Raw genomic sequence first — 16,101 nt, forward strand, 5'->3', positions numbered from 1 at the left:
TTATTGTTGCTAAAATGTGGAAGGAGGAACCAAACAAAATAATTTACTATAACTTACTATTCTCATTAACTGGGACAAACTGTACCGAGACTATTATTCAGCCTTCACTGAACTTACACACTACCTTGCTGACAGTTCTACACATACTGTACGCAGACATACTGCCCTCAGTGGAAGCCAAGACAGTGATCGAGTACATTTTAAGTGACACAGGAAAAAACGCAAGGGCAAGAGGAACTGTCTTGTTTATTACAACCTTATGATTCCAGTTAAACTAAGTGGATCATTCGCAGCCCATTATCTAATTTGGAAAAGAATGCACATTTGGATATGAGAGTGGGGAGGGGCTCAACGTGATTCAAGACTTCTGAAGCACTTGTCCAAGTCAATTCAAATGAATTCTCACTCGCCTTCAACTTAGCATACTTCAGTTTATACTTTGTTGCATGCTGTATGATAGGAGTATAAATTAAGTATTTTCCTGATAGCGTTGAAAGTTTAATATCTTGCATTTACCATATCAATATTTATCCTGCAATTCAGGCCAGAGAGTATTACAAATTCACACCAATACCAAGTCTGTAGCCAAATTTAGTTTATCTCATATAGTATGCAGCTGTTTTCTCGGGTGTTATAGATAAGATCTTCAATGCAGTATTTTTTAATTACTAGAAGAGTTCCCAGTTTTCTAATGTCAGTAAAATCCTGTTCCAAACTTTCACATCCAATATCAGAGAACATGAATTTAGGCCAATCTAAGCCAATATTTAGAGTTTAGACTGGTCCATGTGGTGTTAATGAGCTGTAGTGCTGGAAGTCCACTGCTGCTGTTGTGCGAGTTGCTGTGAATGCTTCCCAGCACATTGCCAAGTCTGGACCAAAATAAATGCTTCACCTAGTTTATCTGACCAGTGTATATATTTAGAATTTGAAGCAGCAGACTGCAAGAATGCACTGAATAGGGCAGTTGATTCAAAGACTGTTTTATACTTTGTTGTACAACGGTGTTGCAAAAAAAGAAAAACCCTGATCTACAAGCTTGTAGATCTGTTATTTTTGGCTATAAGGACGTGCCCAAAATAGGGACACCAGGTTTTCATCTTTTAAACTCACAATTTGGCCATCTCACATTATAGGTGAAAATTATCTGTAATTGCCTATATGCTTAAATTATACACATCAGCTGGTGATGCACAGCAAAAATAGCAGATGCACAAGCTCACACCATGTCAATGTGATGCGTTGCGGCTATTTTCCTCATTATGGCGGTGTCTGGATTATGTGGTTAAAAACCACAGGACAATGTTTTGTTAGCTTTGTCCAAAAAAAGAAAAGATGAAGAAGGAAGGGGGAAAAAGGACTATAAAGAATGGATATGTGACCCTGTCACATTACCATTGAGGTGCCTGGGGGACTTGGGGAACCAAGCCAGCATTGAACTGGAGGCACTACTGACAGATATGTTGCACATAAAAAACTAGGCCTGATCTGACTACAGCTAAATCTCACTGTGAACTGATCCGACAGTCACAAAAAGCAGACACGTCGACAAAGAGCTTCCCACAGGGGGAAGCCAATGACATGTCAGAAATGTAAACCTAACCACCACATGACGGGGACAAGAAGACTTATCTCTACTTTAACAATAAATACCCACAGTGCATAAAAAAAAAGCTTTTTGGTAAATGTAGGACCCTACTGGCACAGCTCCTTAGGGATTAATAGTTTGGAGGGAGGGAAGCTCTTACTGGTGACAGGGGCAGCGTTGTTGGGGGTGTCGGCCCTCAGGTACTGCGTGGTCTGCGTGGATGGCTGGGACAGTCCCTGGGAGCTTCCACTTTCGCTCACGCTGCAAGACACAACGTGTGCAACACAGTTTATTAACATGGTTAGTCTACTGAGCCACCTGTCCTAGTAAACTAATTTGTCTTTAAAAGCAGGTCTGACTTTCATTATTGCTGCTTTATTTAACAGGGCGAGTCCCATTGAGATGGTTATCTCTTTTACAAGGGAGCCAGGGCCAAGAACGCAAACAAGCAGGGATTAGAACATAGAATACAACAAAACACAAAGCACAAACTCAAGTAAAACTTATTAACATAGTAAAGTATAAAATCACCCAAAGGGAGTAAATGTTCCAGTTTAAAGTCTTTCTGAAGCTGATTCCAGGGCAATGGAGCACAAAAATAAAATAAAAGCACAGTGAAAGGTGTTGTTATATTAATTTAATTTCAAATAAAAAAGACAATTTAAATAGCCAAAGAGTAAGTAACCCTACGATGGCTTAATGAATTAAAATGTGCTAATGAAGTCAGACTGGCCGTGTCATAGAGAAGACAGCGATGTGTCAGTGAAGTGGCATTTAAAGTAAAAGTAAGGCTCCATGGTGGACTGTGTCGAGAGTGGACTTAGCAAGTTTTCCAGTTCCTGCAGGACTGGAGAAGAAAATCCTGTTACCAGTCCTTGATGTTGTGTAACATGATGTTCTTGCTGAACACTTAGATCGCCACGAAACTGCATCAGAGCTCACAGACACTGTGATCAAATCAAGCTATTCCGTGAAATATCATTAAAGCAACTCAATTTATCTGAAAATATCACATTAGTGGCAGGGCGAACAACCTATTCACGTAAGGAAAACTGTTGTTGTCGTCTTTACATGAGGATTGGGCCTGCCCTGAATAGACAATGATGGATGACCTGAAATACCTGCGCCATCGCTAACTGCTTTCAACTGGGTGTCCCTATTTCGGGCATGTCATTTGATTTAAAGAGGCTTGGTATTGCCTATGATGGCAGAGGTGGTCAACGGGGACATCGTGACTCCACGAAACCTGTCAATCTCAAAAGACACCTGACAAACATAAAATGATGTGTTATTATGTTATCAAATATAAGAAATGAGTGTAATGTGCGCAAGATAAATACTCGGCTGTTACAAGTTCATCCAAGGGGAAACCCTGATCAGCATTTTTTGTGTGTATATGGCTAAGTGTTGAAGAAGCAGATCATTCTAAAGATCTACCTTACACACCCGATGACCCTGCTAACACAGCTGTTCCATGCAGCCACCTGGGAGGAAGAACATTTACAGCTAATCTGAATTCACAGGAACACTACGGCACAGGTTTCAGCTCGTTATGAGCCCTGGGGGAGGTGAGAGCTGCTTTTCTGATGCTCTTTGGACATCAATAAGTTGGGCTTAACTGCATATATATTTATAAATATCTTTCACAGCTGAAAGATCTAAGGTTCGCTGGCTGTGTGTGCAGTTTTTTTTTTTTTTTTTAACAGCCCTCAATTGGCATTCTTAAACATAATCACAAGTCACAACCCCACAATAGCTAATACCACCCCCATCCTCTGGGTCCGATAGCATTTGACACGTCTTATCTCCTTTCAAGCACTTTACCTCTAAATACTTCATTGACCGAGGTTCCCAGTGATCTATCCTTGAACCAATTATGTTTTCCTTCCTCTCTACACCATATGTCTTCACCTAAAATAATCTTCAAGCTCACAATGCTTCGCAATGCAATTTTCGCCCCCCATTATAGGGACACAAGGGTTAATTTGGTTAAACACAATGGCTTGGGTCTATTTTCCCTGATTATTACAACTAGTCCTTACCCATTCTGAATATATGAACAGCAAATGATATTCAGTGTGGGTAATGCGATGTAATAGATCACATTACTGATAGGCAGGGAATAGTTTACAGATGATCTTGGGAAGTTGGGTTATAGGCACAAAAGTATAGGCTAATATGGATGGATGGATGGATAGATAATGTTGCTGGTGGCCAACCGATAACCCTAACGGCTACCCTAACCCTAACCGATAACCGGGGGGGGGGGGGGGGGGGTCTGTAGGACATAATGTTATAGTTGTAGATTTTCCTATGCAAGTCAATGGGAAAAATGTATTCACTAATAGATGCTGTAGTACAATCATAAGTACACCATTGATGTGTGATGTATATTTGTTGGTAATATTCTGCATAGAAATAAAGCTATTGAATACTTTCACTTTGGGTGTTGCACTTTGTAGACGGTCCCTAACCGCTCAGCTGACCGTCTGCTGCCCATAGAGATGCATATAATCTACTGTATTAAAGTCGGAGGTTGGCTTTTTGGGCTTCAAATCAAGTTGCAGTTTTTTGTGCTTTATCTAATCAGGATAAGAATGAGAAGTTTTTTGTGATTTAGGAATGTTACGTTCCTGAGTACTCAAGTGGTGTCGACAGGGCAGCCAAACGTTAGTCATTGCATTTGTCTGTATGTATTTTATCATTGTATTTTACGGGATGTGTGTTTCCCTTCCGTCGAGTGGTGGCTTAAATTATTGATATGTTCTGATCCAACAGAGCCACCCCGATAGACAATCATTCCGTTGTGATCGTGGCCGTGCTGTTCAATGTTTCACATTAGGTGCAGGAAAGATGAGATCTGTAACTGCGCGACGCGCGTCGTCAGTGACCAGGCGTGTCACCCGCGTTTGGTTTGAAGTTATAATATGAAGTGACGTTCAAACATTGCATTGCAAAGTGGTTAAATAACCTTAGTAGGCTATGCGCTGTGTGTAACAGCTGCCTGTCTGCCACAATGGTGCCTGCGCTGTTTTTACCCGTGTGTGGTTTGAATCGTCAATCGCCTGTCTGTGCAAAGGGGGATCCCGGTCACTGTGAAGGCCGTAGTACTGTAAATATGACATGAATATGAATGCAAAGTAGTGGTTCAAGGTTGATGTGTGGACAGGCTAGCTGTTGCTGCTGTACATGGTGAGATGTGTGCAAACGGTGTGGATGGCTGGCCTCTGTGCTGGTGGAGAAGTGTGACGATTATGACGTCACAGCAACTTTGCCCGTGGGATCGTGTGGTGATGTAAAAACAATATCTGTACAGTAAATATGACAGTTGAGTCGGTAAAATGTAGCCTAGCTGGATTCTGGGAGCCATGGAGAGATGTGTGCCAATAGTGTGGCTCGGTCGGAGATAGACCACGGACAAATAAAGGGGTTTTTATTCACTAATAAATTCATTATTAATCTTATTGAAAAAATGGCTTCGTTAAGACCTCCATATTATTATGGTCAATGCCTGTGTGAAAAGTGGGAGCGATTGGTGCAGGCAATGAGGAGATACGCCGGTGTTTCTGACATTCATTCATTGTTAGAATTATAGTATGATGATGATTGTGGCACCGATAGCAGACAATCAAGAGAGACAGACAGACAGACCTGCCCTCCATCTCCACTCTCTTCATGCTGTGCAGGTGGAGACAGACAGACAGACAGACAGACCTGTCCATCTCCACTCTCTTCATGCTGTGCAGGTGGAGACAGACAGACAGACAGACAGACCTGTCCTCCATCTCCACTCTCTTCATGCTGTGCAGGTGGAGACAGACAGACAGACAGACCTGTCCTCCATCTCCACTCTCTTCATGCTGTGCAGGTGGAGACAGACAGACAGACAGACCTGTCCTCCATCTCCACTCTCTTCATGCTGTGCAGGTGGAGACAGACAGACAGACACTCCATCTCCACTCTCTTCATGCTGTGCAGGTGGAGACAGACAGACAGACCTGTCCTCCATCTCCACTCTCTTCATGCTGTGCAGGTGGAGACAGACAGACAGACAGACAGACAGACAGACCTGTCCTCCATCTCCACTCTCTTCATGCTGTGCAGGTGGAGACAGACAGACAGACAGACCTGTCCTCCATCTCCACTCTCTTCATGCTGTGCAGGTGGAGACAGACAGACAGACCTGTCCTCCATCTCCACTCTCTTCATGCTGTGCAGGTGGAGACAGACAGACAGACAGACCTGTCCTCCATCTCCACTCTCTTCATGCTGTGCAGGTGGAGACAGACAGACAGACAGACAGACAGACCTGTCCTCCATCTCCACTCTCTTCATGCTGTGCAGGTGGAGAATGGCCAGGATGATGGCGACCACGAAGATGACGATGCAGCACACGCTCACGCTGATGTAGAAGACCCGGGTGGAGGTGGTGGGGGCGGCCACACTGCCGTCAACTGGAGGCACGGTGGGGTCAGGGGTCACAGGCCAGACGAGAGAAAAGAGACGTTAAAGAAGCGCATAGGATACTTTGTCACCCTTTCAGAAACGACAACTCTAAATACGCCTTCTAAATCCTTACCTACTTTTTCTTTATAGCAACACAGATTTCAGGGATTGAAAGGTATAAAACATATACAGTAGCTTACAGGTCTAAGGGGGCTAGACAAGGTGTGCAACAATAAAAAATAAAAATAAGAATTTTTATATATACACACATGCTCCGATTATGCTGTCGGGGAGCATTTTTGGCGCTGGCCGACAACCCCTGATCTGACGTTAAGCGGTGCCCAAAAGGTAGATCATGATCTACCAGTATAGATCACAAAGGCTTTGCAGGTAGACCACATGACATGGCCCTAAAAATATATATAATTTTAATATAAAAAATGATTTTTGCATCTGCCGCTTGAGATGACCTGAGATGACTTGGTTGATTGACATCAAAAAGGGCCTGTCAGCTCAAACACACAATGCAATACTTGTTGTTGCGTACAATCATCAGTAGCAAAGTCAAATACCAAAAATAAAAACCCTACCATTTCCATTTCCCCCCCTCTATTTCCCATTCCATGTGCGTTTGTCTTATAGTTGCTCTGGCCTCTGTACTACTGCCACCTACCGTCCATTTATTGTATTACACAGTGGGTGAAAAAAACACACCCCTTAAGACTAAACCCCACACATCAGAGGTGTGGCTTCCAGAGGTACCTTTGACATGGAAGGTACCTTTCAAAACCTATAGAAGTCAGCCTGGTACAGACGAAGGGGACACCACTGTATGTAGCCTATGAAAGGCTATTTTCAGCAATGGGATGATATTTTTGGTGGGTATATGTTGTTGAGCTGGTCGTTTTGAAAGTAGCTCTCAAGTAAAAAAAGTGTGGGCAGCCCTGGTATAGATGATTATATATATATATATATTCATTCCGTCGGAAAATCCCTGTAGGCTACGCACTTATTGGTAGCCTATATTAGCCCAATATTGGCGTTACGCATTTCACTTGAATAATGTTGTGTGCGCACGTGCGCGTGCGGAGAAAGACAGAGTTATTTAATGAAACTCAAGATTATAACGTCCTGTCTCGCTGCCGTGGCGCCGCCGTGTATAGCCTGCATGGCTATTCCTGTGAACGTCGTGTTCAAGTGAGTTAGTCAGAAGTATCGCGCAGTTCCTGGTCGCGCATTAAACTGTGCGCCGGCGCTGTCCGCGTGTGTGGGAGAGCCGTAGTCAGTGGCCGCGCAGTTCCTGGTGTGTGTGTGTGTGTGTGTGGGACACGGGGTACTGGGGGTAGTGTTTGTGTGTGGAGTGGGCGTGGGTCCAGGCGTGCGTGTGTGAGCGCGCGCGCGCGCGTGTGTGTGTGTGGGCATGCAATCAGAAGTACTCGGCAGTAGCGAAATAGCCAATGTGAAGTGTCTAATCGTAATAGTTAGGCACAAACCAAGTATTGTGGAAGAACAATGTTGATGTAACTAAGATTCGCTGAGTGAGCGATATTTTATATACAGAGATTTAGAAGGAATAAGCGAAATGGTGAGGCGACTATTCCTCCTGCGGAGTGCAGACTTGGAGAGGGAGATGAGATCCCAGCAGGCAGAAGGGGAGGGGCTGAGAGCTAGTGACGGGTGCGCACATGTTGGCTTTTCATTGGCTCACATCTTTTCCACACTTTTTGCCACACTTTTTCGCACGTGACAACTTTACACTTGTTATAATAGATATATATATATATATATGATCAGTAAATCAGTAAATAAAATAGATTAATTCTAGTACATATATATAACAGTATCAAAACAAACATTAAATTATCTTTATTGTTAATGGGATTTAATGTTTGTGTTAGGGAAAAAAACATTGTCAATGGTGTTTTTAAAACAAACTATAAACCTGTATATAGGAGGGGGTAGCTCCCCTCAAAAATATAAAAGAATAATCGCTAAGAAATGGATAGTTATAGTTGTAAGACTAGCAGCCGCTAGAGGCCATGCTGCTCCTTACACTCGAGCTAGCATGAAGGTGCACAGCTAATACTATGGGAACCCAGCTAGTAGATTTCAGGGTATCTTGTTTGGCACCAAAATGTTCGATGGACTGACATGCGTTGCTATCCTAGGATAGCCCCATCGCTAGCGTGGCCAAACATTGTCCCATAAGGTTTAAAGATTTCAATTAACCCTGTAGTATTTCCATTATGTCAGCTCTGAGCTAGAATGCATGGTAAGGCAATGGGAAGAGGGGGAGAAAGACTGAGAAAAGCGTGCAAAGGTGATATGGTGAGTCACTCTAAAGTGCTCTGATATGGGGTTAATGGAGACCTAAAATACCAGAGACTCTGCCCGGGATCCAGTGTCTGAGTGCTTTCCTCACCACGTCTCTAAAAGCCTGTGAGGGGGCCTGGGTTCCTCAGGCCCACCCAAGCAGAAGGGGGGCAGGCCACTAATGGAGCTTTGTTGCTGAAGCAGTGGGCTCACAATGGCTGTGAGCGCAGAGCCCAGGCAGAGCCCCGCCAGTCAGCTACGGAGGGGGGAGGGGGGGGGTTGACGAGAGTGTGTCTCAGCACTGGGGAAGGGTCATCTCGATGCCATTCATAGTTTCTCTAACCCCCACCTATTTATCTTCGTCTCTCCCTCTCTGGGCCTTGAATTGTACATCTTACTGCCTCTAAACAATGTGAGCTGCACTATGGTGAGGCTCCACTGGCTGATCCAGCCTCCATGTCATCAGTGGCTGAGGCCAAGGGCATCTTGAATGGTGGCTAAGTGGGTGTAGAGAGAGGCCGTACTTTACCTGTAAGGTCCCAGGTCCTTCTTAAGCCTGATTTATATACAAGCTGACCTATATATATATATACACAATTATACAAGTTGACAACGTGTTACATCGGGACACATTGTGACTGAGCTTGTAGATTGGTTATTTTCAATGAGCAACACCCGCGCACAAATAAGAATAACTCAATCTTTACAGTACATGACAATAGCCACTCGTCCTGTCAAAGTGTTCATGAGTCTGAGTGTGACACTGAACTTCTCTCATTCTGCTCAGTCATTGCAAATCACACAGGTTAATTATGTCACGTGAAGGTGTGTGTGTGTGTGTGTGTGTGTGTGTGTGTGCGAATGGATTGGTGAGGCATGCTTACATTCAGGCCTCAGAACGGTGCCGTTGTTGGACGGCGAGGGGATCTTGGGGTCGGAATCTATTCCTGTCACAGGACGGGAGGGAAAAGAGGAGAGGAGGGGATTAGACCAGCGGCTGAATCAACAGCAGGTTTCAGTCAAACAACAGAGACATCCACGTAACACTGCAAAGAGACGGAGACAAGCAACGCCTTCCACTCCAGAGATGGAGGCAAAGACGGCGAGGTGGCTTAACATACGACGTGTGACTTGCATAGCTGAAAATCAGTATGCACGGAGGGTGGGAGCGGGGGACAAGTAGAGGGGAAACAAACCCAGTTACTATGCTGGAGAATCCATTCGTCTTGGCCTGGGTCACCAGACTGTATAACTTGGGTGCGAACTAGGCTAGTTTTAGCTCCACAACCGTATACACTTTAAGTTCCATTGTGGCAGACACAAATGCCATTCTTATACGGCTGCTAATTTAATTTAACTTATGCGCTCAAAATAAAGTGGGGTATACATTTGTATCCTTGGCCCATATGACAAGGAGCTTCTGGGCAACGTGTAATTATCTAGCGGGTTTTAAAATAGTAACCGAGCTCAACAGAAATACTGGTATAATTCACACGGTGGGATCTTTCAACAGCGCCATGCTACCGGAGGAGGATGGATCATGCCACGGCTCTGATAAAAACCATGCACAGTCACAAATGACATGGATAGACAGATGGATTTTTAGAGTCCTAAAGACTACAGCAGACAGTGCTGAAAAACGACTAATGGCTCCTTTAGGTGCATGAATGAAAAATATTGAAGCTAGCTAAATGTGAAAACGTGTGGTATTCGCCAAAAGAAGAAGTGAATCATTTCTCATTTCAAAACCCCTGCCTCAAGCTGTAAGCTTACGTTTATAGCACATTTTCCTCCTCTTGAAGTTGAGCACTGTGAAGTTGTTGGCGTGGATGGTCAGATTGAGTTGCACCGACACAACTGCCTCTCCGTCCACCTTACCCGAACAAAACAGATCCACTCTGAAGACTGAACACAAACATACACCTTCATTAGAGAAAGCAATTCGCAGCACTTACACCAGTATTTCATACAGGCTCCGCACAAATAATATAACCCAGGGGCAAATTCAACAAATTTGCATTGATTAGAGTTCTGTCCTGAGATGTTTTCTGAGAGGGTACATGCTCCGGACTACATGATGCAGTAGACAGCTTTCCTTTCCTGGTCGCAAACCACAACAAAAAGCCTGCGGTGCTACTCAAACCATTTCTAAAACCTGATCCTAGGAGACTGAAACTGAAACACTCTCGTCATCCCAGAGGATGACGCATTTTCAGGAAAACATTACCTGCTTTCTTGTCATGCTTTCTTTTTTAAACAATACAGACTACTAGTTCATACAAGCCCAGAGAGGATGTGATCCCTGTTAAGGTTTTTGGAGATATGTGACGAACCGGAGACATCGCGAGGAACCTCCCCTTCGCTGGAGATGTTACTGGTGGGTGGGTTCATGGCAGCAGAGTTCTCCACATGGAAGCCCAGCCGATAGTCCACCTGACAAGAAGAGGAGAGATTGGTGTCACAAATGAGATAGCGGTTGGCCCAACACATGCCGACATACAGGGTCCGATACAGTATCAGAATAAGAAGAATTGTATGCGAGCATTCAATACAATTTGTAGTTCCACTCTGTTGGTGTTAAAAATAAAAGCACAAGACACAGACACAATAGTTAACACAATAATATAATGTAAAGATGCTAGCATATGCAGTCAGACAAGTGATGATATAGCATTAGCTGACATTGGCTATGTTTACATTGTGAACAGTAATACAGCCTCATATCCCAGCTAAATCAAATATCCCAGGCTTAATTGTTGTTAAATGTTGTTTTATCTTCACTTTTAACCAACTTTTCGATATCGACTATGTGCCACCTGTAAACATACTTTCTGCCTGTCTTTGCACCATCAGCTAGTAATGTAAGGTAGTTATGATGATAACTGAATTCAACAACTTCAGTTCAGCAACTGACCTAATTGTACAGTCCAATAGTTGGTCTAAGTGTATTTATAATATGTATTATTCCAATCTGTCTACGTACAATGTATGGATGACTGTCAAGAGTAGAATTGCAATATTCCAGGAACCTTAACCTGGGATCTCGTCGTTGGCATGACAGCTTATTGTGACATGGTGTTTACATGCACCAGCACATTAACTTACTGAAATACTTTCATTATCCTGAATATTAAGGGGATATTGGTGTGCACGTAAAAGCGGTAGCCATCGACTCCTACCTTGTTTGTGGAATGCCATGTGAAGTGCAAGCTGTTGGTTTCACTGGGCACAGGCAGGGTGAAGGACAGTGCGTAGGAATTCACTACATCGTCACGTACGTAGTACAGCTCTGCATCTAGACCTGTGTGAGAAATACATACAGTACACACAATTAGACAATGCATTGATTGCAGAGAAGGCCGTTCCTGGGGTAAAGTCAAAGGTAAGAACCACGAAACAGTTCATGAACTTCTACAATTTTCTTACCTGGAAAGGGAGAACTGAAAGAAACAGCCACACAGAGCACAAGAGAGAGAGAGAGAGAGAGAGGGGAAAATATTCACCAAAGTGCCAGCTTAGATTTGGGGGTTCCCCTGACAACCCCGGACATAGGCCGACTACATCTGTTAGCACTTGAGAGCTCTTAGTGCCCAACTGAAACACATCAAAACAATCATGCCAGACAACCCCTAAAATATGAGTACAATTTCCTATCATGGGGAGAGAAAAAATGTGGACTTCGGATGATTTAGGAGGAAGGCAGCGGAATGCTTTCCATAAAAAAAATCTGATCCTTTCGGAATTAGCATAACAACACCCAGCAACGATCCAAATTCCAAGCCTTTGGTGCTGCTCAGCAAATTCATAGCATTAGAAATCGCTCAGCACATTGAAGTCAGCAGGCTGGTCAGGTTGGCATGCAGTGTTGTTTTCCTATCTTGTGCTACAGTTAACACTTAACAGTATAACATTATAACAGTTGTGTGAAATCCCCGAACCTGGCCTCGGGGCAGCACTATCAGTCCTTGAAGCCCCCCCTCCCTGGCCCCCGTCTGTCTGACTGTAGCCTGTCTATCAGTCCTTGAAGCCCCCCCTCCCTGGCCCCCGTCTGTCTGACTGTAGCCCGTCTATCAGTCCTTGAAGCCCCCCCTCCCTGGCCCCCGTCTGTCTGACTGTAGCCTGTCTATCAGTCCTTGAAGCCCCCCCTCCCTGGCCCCCGTCTGTCTGACTGTAGCCTGTCTATCAGTCCTTGAAGCCCCCCCTCCCTGGCCCCCGTCTGTCTGACTGTAGCCTGTCTATCAGTCCTTGAAGCCCCCCCTCCCTGGCCCCCGTCTGTCTGACTGTAGCCTGTCTATCAGTCCTTGAACCCCCCCCTCCCTGGCCCCCGTCTGTCTGACTGTAGCCTGTCTATCAGTCCTTGAAGCCCCCCTCCCTGGCCCCCGTCTGTCTGACTGTAGCCTGTCTATCAGTCCTTGAAGCCCCCCTCCCTGGCCCCCGTCTGTCTGACTGTAGCCTGTCTATCAGTCCTTGAAGCCCCCCCTCCCTGGCCCCCGTCTGTCTGACTGTAGCCTGTCTATCAGTCCTTGAAGCCCCCCTCCCTGGCCCCCGTCTGTCTGACTGTAGCCTGTCTATCAGTCCTTGAAGCCCCCCCTCCCTGGCCCCCGTCTGTCTGACTGTAGCCTGTCTATCAGTCCTTGAAGCCCCCCCTCCCTGGCCCCCGTCTGTCTGACTGTAGCCTGTCTATCAGTCCTTGAAGCCCCCCCTCCCTGGCCCCCGTCTGTCTGACTGTAGCCTGTCTATCAGTCCTTGAAGCCCCCCCTCCCTGGCCCCTGTTTGTCTGACTGTAGCCCGTCTATCAGTCTTGGAGGATCGAGTTAAAAGAGATGAATAATGTGCCCATGTACCCCAGGGCACAGTCTCAGAACTCCCCCTCATGGACCCGCTTCTCACATTGACTCAATTAGAAACATTCACAGCCTTTTGCCAACCTTGGTGATATTCAAGGAAGGGAGGGGGCTCATGTCTCTGCCCCCAACCCCACCCACAGTCGTGCCTGATGCCTGTGCACTTCTATGCCTTGGGACGTTTGACCGTTGACACCTGATGAGGTAAGGGCTCTGAGGAGGGGGGGTTAGAATTCCTCTAAAGCCCTGGAGCGGGGCTGAGTTGGCTGTGCCCTCTCACTGCGGACTAAACTGCAGTGGAAGTTCACACCTCTGTGCACAGGCTCCTCATGTGCAAAGCCCCTAGGCAACGCACCGCCAGGCACACATGCTGCCTTAGATTAGTGCCGCAATAATTGCCTTCCTCATGCTCAGCTCTGTGTGACTCCCGTCTCACTCTGCAGAACGGCCACGCGCTTTGACAGCAATTAAAAACCGTGCTGCCAGGGCAAGCGTGGGGTAAAGGGGCTAACAGAGCCCTGGGTTTCTCCGTTTCCAGGGTCCTTTAAGCCAAATGTTCACTTCATTCATTGTGACAAGTTTTCTTTTTCACTTGGGTTGGGTCGGATTCAAACATCGATCACACCACAGACATTGATCACACCACAGACCTTAACAGCTATTCCACTGTGGGGATGTGTTTGTGTGTAGGTCTTACATTTTGATGTAAAGCAAGGGCCGGGACTAATTGCGATTAATTTAGATTAATTAACTACAGAAAGATTAATCGCGATTAACTACAGATAAATTAATCACACCTTTTTTTTTCACCGCGGAACGTTTCTCACTGGGCGCTTTTCTATAGTACTGAAAACTGGAAATAATAAAAAGTCACCCCATTTTGTGTTGCCTAGAACTGGAGGTCTGACAAAAAAACAGTAACAATATGAAGTAAGTACAGCTTTGTGATGTCACTGAGATGTACTTGTTACTGTTACTAATTTTTTTTCAGACCTCCAGTTCTGAAAACTGTGACTTTTTATTATTATTTCCACAACAGGTATATTAATGACAGTAAAATGTTGAAAATTAGTGGTATCCTGTAGTCACTATTCATTGATTCACTGGGATACCAAAAAACATTAAAAAAAAAGGTTTCTCGCTGTTCTCGGGTTGAATATTGATATGCGATTAAAATGCGATTAATCTAGATTAATTAATCGCAAAGCCTCTGATTAATTAGATTTTTCTTTTTAATCGAGTCCCAGCTCTACATTGGGCACAACTACCACACCTGTAGTTCCCATCGGGCAGGTCTTTTAAAAATCAAACCCGTGTGAAGTGAGGGGCGCTCTTATCATCGTGCATCATCATGACGCAACATGTCTATTTGCTCAGGCACTATGACGTAAAATTGTCCATTCATTGTCAATGGAAAATTAAAGAGATTGTGACATAAAAAAACGTTTTTTAGGTTTTCTGAGCTAGCTCAATTGCACCCAAAAAACCTGAACCTTTAACATTCAGTAGATTTTATGTGGTCTGGGGTTTTCTGGCTCAAACAAGACACATGACGTAAATTCTCCATTCATTTGTTAATGGGAATTTAATGAAAATCTACACTAATAGCTGAATATAGGAGGGGGGGGGGAAAGGTATTTTTATTCTGTTCAGGACCTTCTGTTCAGGATCTCACCAACTGGGTGTTTAAGGAGTCAGGACCTGGGGCTTCTTCTTAGTTGGGTCGGATTCAATTATGTGTCAAAAATATATATTTTTAAATTCAAACCCCATGGGCGAGTAAAAAGAACACAGAAAGGAGTTGATCTTTTTAGGTTTAGTTCTTCGGTATCGGACTCTTGCATCATGGATTTAAAACAACAGCAGCAACCCATTTTGTTTATACCCTCTTTTCATGGATCTATTCACTTAGCGGAGAAACTGACAGGGGTGAGAAATTTGTTTGCCAGTGCCACAGCAAAGATTATAATAATTTTTTAACTCTAAATTTTATCCCAAGATTTTTGTAAACCATTATTTCACCCGGTGCCAATTGCCTGGAGCTGTAATCCTGGGCGCTACTCTGCTACTCTCCCTCTGTCAACCTGGGGAAAGCCCAAAACTGAGCTCATGCTTCCTTCAGTGCATGAGTAGTGAGCAGGCCGCTTCTTATCACCCAACAGGCGGAGGTTCTCATGTACAGTAGGACATAGCACGTGGAAGAAACACGTTATTCCAATCAGTTCCTTGCCCCTCCATCAGGTGCCCCGGCAGACCAGGGGGAGGTATAGAGACCAGCATTTCTGCATGTTTTTGTGAGGGTACCTACCCTATTGGACATGGGGAGAACATGCAAACTCCCTGGCCGTCGGATGACGCGGAAGAGAGAACACTACTCTACGACAGCAGTGAGCACTACCAACTGCGCCACCATGCCCCCGTCAAGGGTTAGAGTAGCGTATAAAAACAATAAATCACAGAAACATACATTGTGGCTCGGCTTACTCTTACCTATTGTAAGTCATTGTTTGAATCTTACTGCTATTGCTGATATGAGACTTGAATTTACCACACGGTATACAGGTTTATTATCTTAAGTTATTAGTGATTGTTGGCAGAACAAAAAAAAAATCACACCCATGTGAAGTGAGGGGCGCTCTTATCATCATACATCATCATGCATCATCTCATACTGGGCAATCAGAAAGCCTGTTGCCTGTGATTTGTTAGCTGATTTGCTCATTTACATACATTTTCCTTTCAATGTCAATGGCGTTTAATGTTTTGATGTTTAATTTAAGTCATATTTAGCATATAAATAACGGTAATGAGTCGCACACACCAATACTGCATTTCAGTAATTTATTCTTGCATTTTGGACAGGAGACAAACGTTTCGGCTATCCAGCCTTCATCAGTGTCAGTGTTGACA

General features: G+C 44.5%; 1 protein-coding gene across 2 annotated transcripts in view; it reads right to left on the minus strand.

Moving 5' to 3' along the window:
- Positions 1 to 16,101, minus strand: part of ryk (receptor like tyrosine kinase) — a 58,771-nt gene that overhangs the window by 23,104 nt on the left and 19,566 nt on the right. For both annotated transcript variants that reach the window (XM_083766966.1, XM_083766965.1), the window contains exons 2-7: positions 11,527 to 11,648; positions 10,681 to 10,780; positions 10,121 to 10,252; positions 9,232 to 9,294; positions 5,898 to 6,042; positions 1,749 to 1,849 (exon numbers count right to left, since the gene is read on the minus strand). In XM_083766966.1, coding sequence (XP_083623092.1) covers positions 1,749 to 1,849; positions 5,898 to 6,042; positions 9,232 to 9,294; positions 10,121 to 10,252; positions 10,681 to 10,780; positions 11,527 to 11,648 — 663 coding nt within the window. The remainder of the gene's footprint in view (positions 1 to 1,748; positions 1,850 to 5,897; positions 6,043 to 9,231; positions 9,295 to 10,120; positions 10,253 to 10,680; positions 10,781 to 11,526; positions 11,649 to 16,101) is intronic.

Source organism: Protomyctophum parallelum, assembly GCF_964188405.1.
Source record: "Protomyctophum parallelum genome assembly, chromosome: 6".
NCBI classification, from domain to species: Eukaryota; Metazoa; Chordata; class Actinopteri; order Myctophiformes; family Myctophidae; genus Protomyctophum; species Protomyctophum parallelum.